The sequence below is a fragment of the Glycine soja genome, chromosome 14, assembly GCF_004193775.1.
Source record: "Glycine soja cultivar W05 chromosome 14, ASM419377v2, whole genome shotgun sequence".
In the NCBI taxonomy this organism is placed as follows: Eukaryota; Viridiplantae; Streptophyta; class Magnoliopsida; order Fabales; family Fabaceae; genus Glycine; species Glycine soja.
In genome coordinates, this window is record NC_041015.1 from 19727990 (window position 1) to 19735138 (window position 7149).

Here is a 7149-nt window from a genome sequence, read left to right on the forward strand (position 1 = left end):
GGTATACAATATTAGGGGTATGCCAGCCTTATTTGCATTTTGGGTGTGAAGGATCTCAAATGTTGTGGTGCTTAGAATTTGTTGTGCATTTGGATTGAACATTGTGAATGTTGTTACAACAGTGTCGTCAAAGACTTTCAATTGTATCTTGAACCTAAAAAAGATTTTAAATTTTTTAATATTTATTTAATTATTTTATAAAAAATAATTCATTATGTACAAAACATTAAACATTGTTGTTGGACACTTGGATGACTGTTTGCATTCTCTACAAGTGTATTGATCTCGCTCTTTTGTAACTTTCTTTCAACATCTCTTACACGCAACATAATTCCAACCAAACTTATGGTGAATCTCATTGATTGTTGTATGAATTGTGAAAATATTATCCTATTATTTTATACATCTTAAAACTAAGAAAAAATAAAATACTATTGAATACACCCGATTTGAGGCCTCTCCCTCCTAATTCAGGTCCAACCCAAAAATAATTTAACACATGCACACACTCTACCTATGAATTATGCAATACAAACAATTACTCAATTATTTTCAAAAACATTTTAACTCATCGCGTCTCAAAGTGATTAGACTCGTTGAGTTCCCATAGTGGAGCCCGTGTGTGTGTGATTAGACTCGTTGAGTAATAAACATTTTTTTCTTAAACCATCTTTTTAATTAAATAAAAGCCAAATAAATATTTCTTTATTTTCTAAAATTTTATTTATTTTTAAATAAAATTATTTTATGTCAAACGGGGTGCTACACATGCGTGCTTCAAGCTAGCTTTTGGCTTCTTTCACCCAAATTAGTAGGGAAGTAACTTGTCCTTTTCTGTTTATTTCTTTTATGCTTCTTAATTTTTCTGTTCCTAAATAACTTCCTCTCGACTAAAATTACTTTAGAATGTGTAATTTTACAATAATTTAAATATTTTATTTGAAGATTTAATTTAATTTTTTATAATGTTGATTTTTTATATATATTTTAAAAGAAAAAGAAAAACAAAAACAAAAAAGTCCCTTGGCATCATGGGATAAGATAACTAACTTACTAACATCATAGATTGAAAGTAATCGTGAAAAATAATAACCACAAAAGAAGGGAGCCTCCCAGAAGTGGTATCCTTATCATACACACTGCTTGATTCATGCAAATTAAAGCCTTTTGTTCCGACTTGAAATATTTGATTAGGACAAAACAACAACCTTACTCAGAATCCATAGCACTAGAGAAAACTCGAAGGCAAACAGAGTATGAAGCAATCCTCGATCAAGTGAGTACCCATACACCGTTATTCCTCCGTGATTGTGTTGTAAATATGTCACTGCAAAATCAAACACGATAGAGTATTTACTATAGAGTTTTTTTTTTGGTATAATTTTGAATTTTTATTTGTATTTTTTTTGGAACATAATTTTAATTGTTACTGAGATATGTATCTAAATTAATTTGAATCATATATTTATATGAAAAACATATTTCTTATTAAAAATTGTTTATTTTCTAACTTTCAAGTAAAACACAAGAGAAAATATCTCTTATAACAATGTTAATTTTGACATAAAAAATACTTATTTTCCTACAAAGCTATATAATGTTTCATAAAATTAAATACATTTTGATCTTTATAAATATGATTCTGATTTGATTTTAGCTTTATAAAAATATTTGTTTTTGATTCATAAATTTTCGTTTTTTTAAATAAAAGCTTAGAGTAATTTTATGTGATATATATTTAATTATTTCACGTCAACCACTATAATTTAAAGGTAATAGGTAATAAGAAATTGTTTGAAGCATATTACGTTATTAATTGTATGAAAAACCTTTATAACAATTACAAATAATAATAATAAGTTGAAAAATTAAAATATAATTAAATCATGTTTCAAAGTCCGAAATTCAGGTTATACACTTTAGAGAGTATAAGGAAGAAACTTATAAAAATATTTCACGAAATTTTCATAAATTCTTGTAATATACTCCAATAAATTTTACACAGAAATTTATCAAAATAGTTTTTTATATAAAAATTTTGCAGTTGAAATTATAAATATATATTTTGATAAAGTATATTCAACAATGTAGCCAATAAATTAAATTCTATCCAATAAGAAATAATTAATTAATTTAATTAAAAGCTGTTTTTATTTTCAAAAAAGAAAATAAATATCAACCTATGTATACGAGTAACATTTGCTTTGTAGAGATTTATAAACTCACCTAAAGTTTGTCTGGTTTGGAAAGAAGAAAGTTGTGGTGGGATCACTGATACGTGTATGTTGGAGGAATCATCAGAGTCACTGTCATCATCACTAGCTAGCCCCTCAGACACCTGAGCTTCGCAATGCTCTGATTCAGCAGATGCAGTAGTCACCAGCATGTGCCATCTTGTTGCAATTGCCACTATTCCTTGTGCTCTGTGTGTGATTCTTGCTGCTCCCAAAATGCACAAGAAGAAGCCACTTAACTGCACAGCTGAACAAATCTGCATAACAAAATTGTCACTCTTGTAATCAGAGTTGGTTATTAAAAATATAACACCTGAAAAGTATAACCATAAACATGCCATTAAATTTATTTTAAAAAAATTATTTTCAAATGGATTCTTACAAAATACAAGGTGAACATGTTAGTCCACCAAGGATGAAATTACACTAACGGTTCAAAAATGTGTATTTCTTCAATCAAATTAGTCGTCATCTGACCAATTTATTCATTTAACTAATGAATATATTTGTGTTAGAGAGGATTAAATGTATATTTAAGGATAGCAAATATACTTTTCATAAGTCAAAAATTAGTATGATCAATTTTTGGAACCACCATGAGATTAGTATAAAATATTTATTATGTTAGTGACTAATTTTTATTAGAGAAATTTGTTGTTAGGAGATCTCCACTTTCAATCACATTTGTTTGATCTATATAGATAAAATTTGAAGTCTTGCTTAAAGAATCCAAATCCAATATCATTCAAATTAATATGTCGATATATACTTTATTTTTTACTATGTTAGTTTTACTATTTGCTCAATTTAAAACACTATACATAAAATTCAAATCAAAGTTTAATTCATTATACAACTATATAAATACATATAAGAATTAAATTAAAATTTTAATAGTTAAACTTTTTATATTGTAGTTTGTTTATAGATGATCAAATATATCAACAACTTTTGTAATAGTTACTTCAAATTGAGTGATAGTATAAACATCCTTAGGCTGAAAGTGTATGAAAACTAACCCACATATCTTTAATTCGAATGAAATACTGAAACTTGCTGTGAATTCTTTTAGTAAGATTTCAGGTTTTATCGTTGTAGATAGAAATAATAAATAAACAAAAAAACAAAATTAATGTAGCTAGGAGGACAAACACCACCTTTAGCCTATAGTTTTCCAAAGAGATTAGTTATTAATAAAATCAGTTAATATTTCATGTTAATGAATCAGTGACCCAAAAAAGTGCATCAAAATTAAACTCTATTTATTAATATATTGCAATGTAAATGCTTACCACAAGGTCACCAGAATTGAAGAAGGTCTTATCAGACTTGGAAGCCAAAACCAACAGCAAAGCACCCAACTGACTAACAGTGATTGTAACCACACACCCAATTATGAAGAACCTATACCTATGGCTTGTAACCCACAACTGCCTTCTGATCCTCACATGTTCTTTGAATATCACGCCTGCCTCAGACCCACAGCCTTCAAAAAGCTTGTGCACCCCTTCAAACCTCAGCTTCTGAAGCTCACAGGTGAGCCTGAAGAGAACACATACCAACAGGAACACCCCAGTTCTGTAGACCCAAGACACCAACACCAACACAAAGACAATTGAGTTCAATGGGAACCCAGGGCTGATGTGTGGGGCTGAAATCTTAACGGCTGAAAAGAATATGATCTTGTGGGCAAGTTCCATAAAGAAAGAGGGTAAGATTATGTATGTCAAGTATCTGAAAGCCTTCTCAAGCTCCCTCGTGTACCCGCGTCGAACATAGGTAGTGTCTTCTTGTAAAGCATCTAGGAACAGAAGCTGCCTAAGGCCATACCTGCATGATGATGATGGAAAAAATGTATTTTGAGATCCAAATGTTAGTATACACCTAGTAAGAGAAAGAAAGCAGAGAAAAAATATAGGTGTGATAAGTGATATGACAGAAAGAGAGAAAAATAAAGAAATAAGAACGTTGCGAGTTGTTTAAAATAAATGGGTGTCAAATATCCCCACTTTGCATAGATAAAGATAACTCAAACAAGCGATTATGTATAAGTGAACATGACACAGCTCAAAGAGTACTTACTTTCAAGTACTTTGTTTATTTATTCTAATTGCAAGATGTTTCCGAACTTCTATTTTCATATATTGAATGGATTAACTTGGATATGACAATCTTCCCCAAAACTGAGACAATTGAACTCAAAACCTTACTCTTATATCCTTGTTAATTTACATGCTTAACTATACCGAATGGTGTACACAGGGTTGGTCCTAAGATTTCATAGGCTCAAGGAAAAAAAATAAGTTGGACCTGTATTTAAAATATAATTAAATATTCTATAAAAAAATAAACCCGTAGTTTTATTAAAAATTAATGTTTTGTTATATTTAATGAATAGTATAGTTTTAATAAATCTCAAAATAATATATCACATTTTATTCAATTTACTCTTAATTATTGTGTATCATTCAATTTATTCCAAAAAAAAAAAAATACTCAACATAAATATAAATAGATAAGTTTGATTCTTTTTGTTCTTATACTTACAAAAGGTATCGGGTTTAAAAGAGGTGGATTCATATTTTTATTATAAACTCATCCTCATTCCAGTTGGATTTTACAGATTTGGGTAAACTACGAAGAACCCATCACATTTTTTTACAAGTTTACTTATATATTTAAAAATATTAATTTTATACTAAATTTATATTTTTTTCTTTGGAACAAAATGTATTAGTTTTGTCACTATTATCTATTATTAACAAAATATCATTTTATACTATTATCATATATTTATTACATGTTTATATGTCACAATGAACTGAAAATTCATTCAACAAGGACTTAAGAAGGTAATGCATGAAAAAAACTAGCAACCAACATAATTATACTTACCTTTTAATCACATATAACATCTTAATTTCAATAAAGAGAGACATGAAATAAAATAATAATTTTAATTTAGTTATAAAATTACATAAAATGATATAGAGAATATTTTTATATGACTATAATTTTTTTTAAAAAAAAAAAAAGATTGGGCTCCTTTTAACCATAGGCCTTGTGTTGTGACACGTCCAAACAGGCCAGGACCGACCCTTTGTGTAGAACTTTATTATAAAGGTTATCAACTTACAGTATATTTATATGTGATTGTATTATAATTCAATTCAAATTCATTTCCTTGATCATTCATGAAGCTTAAATTCTTAAGGGACTATTGATGTTAAGTTAAATCTTTTCACTGATGCTAATTGAATAAAAATGAAAAAAAGGCTTAGGAAGGAGAAAGTTGCTATGGTACTCAACAAAAATTGAAGTTTTGGTACAATTATTTTTTTGAAAGTTTGAACATACGAAATGAAAAGAGGGTGAGAAAAAGAGAACTTCTCATTAACACCATCTAAACCTTGAAATTTCCAAATGTAAAGAAAAATTCCTCTACGAAGAATTTTCACTGAATTTATCCAGATTTATCTTATCATATAAGTAAGATTTTTAAAAGTAACTCGTGACCTTATAATCATTTTAAAGTTTATTTTAACAAGAATCCATTTGTTTTGCTCACTTAAAAGAGTTTACACACTTCACCATCTAAAAAGTCAAGTTTTCTCAAACCATAAATTTCCCCTTCCAGCACACTAAGATTCGTTGTTATGTTCCTAAAAATTAACTCATGATCAAAAGTTCTAATTATAAACAAGCACGTGCGTAAAAATAATTTAAACTATTTATTAACACACGCCCTGAAGGCAATTTGATCCTAAAATTGAGTTCTAGATCTGCATTGGCAAATGTAACACAATTTTCATACAACGGTTTTCATATGTGTAAACGCTATTTATATATGCAGAAATATCACAACACAACACACATACACACACGATGAGGTGTTTTTATTTTGGAGAAATTATATTACATAGTTGGGGACAACTATGCCAGTTAATTTCCATGTAACACAATTCTTTCTAGTAAGTTGAAAATTTTAATTATGTATTCCATGAAAATTAGTTGGGATCATGAGCAGTGTAATAATTTTTTGTTTCATTTGGCACCTTTTGAAGAAACTGGAGAGAGTGAAGAAGGCAACAATGGCAAGGCCAGATTCTGGCAGTTGAACAAGCTTGTTAAAGGAGATGGGATCATCTTCTGGTGCAGAGGCTGGGACTTCGACGAAGATCGATGTGAAAAGAGGAACAACGATGGTGAAGAAGATGAAGGTCACGTAGGATATGAGTCTGCCAATGAATGAAGAGTGATCAAGGGCACACCACTTGAGGCTGATGCGAAAGTTTCGCAGCTCATCGAAGATTATGGACTTTGATCTCGCATATGATGGCTGTAGGAGCAAGGGAATACTGTTGTTATAGGGTTGGTGATGATGAGGTGGTTCTTGTTCATTTGGGTGGTTTTCAGCAAAAGACACTCTTCTGTTGGAGGGTTCAATGTCAATGCTTGTGTCATTGGATTTGGAGTGATTCATTGTTTGAGGAAATGTGGGAGCTGTGAGAGGTAAGAAGGCAATGATTGTGTTTATTATTTTTTGTTAATAATAGTGTATAGTTGAAGAAAACTAGATACAAAAAAAGGTAGAAACCTTGCTTTGTCTCGTGAGTGTTCTCTTTGCCTTGTACTAGAGGTTTCAGTTTGAAGCCAAGAAGAATAAAGGGTAGCCGCTGGACAGAGAAAAAAGTTTGAGTTGTCTTTTTCATTTGCATGTGTTTGCCCGTGTTCTGCACTACCATGACTTCTTAAATCAGATAGAAGTAACTATAAAGAATTGCTTATGAAAACTTTTTAAGATTTTGTTAAATATAATTATTAATAATCATTTACGTTCAACATAACTCAGAGCATTAACAGTGTATGTAGTATTATTTTAGTCTTGGAACAATTTACTTTGGTTTGTAAGACT

General features: G+C 29.7%; 1 protein-coding gene across 1 annotated transcript; it reads right to left on the minus strand.

Annotated features, from left to right (window-relative positions):
* Window positions 1–1039: 1039 nt before the first annotated feature.
* On the minus strand, window positions 1040–6769 carry LOC114384518. The gene is made up of 4 exons (XM_028344212.1): window positions 6290–6769; window positions 3527–4064; window positions 2227–2491; window positions 1040–1327 (listed from the first exon to the last, which is right to left on the minus strand). The coding sequence occupies exons 1-4, from the start codon at window positions 6715–6717 to the stop codon at window positions 1191–1193; spliced, it is 1368 nt and encodes a 455-aa protein (XP_028200013.1). The 5' UTR covers window positions 6718–6769; the 3' UTR covers window positions 1040–1190.
* Between the last annotated feature and the right edge of the window lie 380 nt (window positions 6770–7149).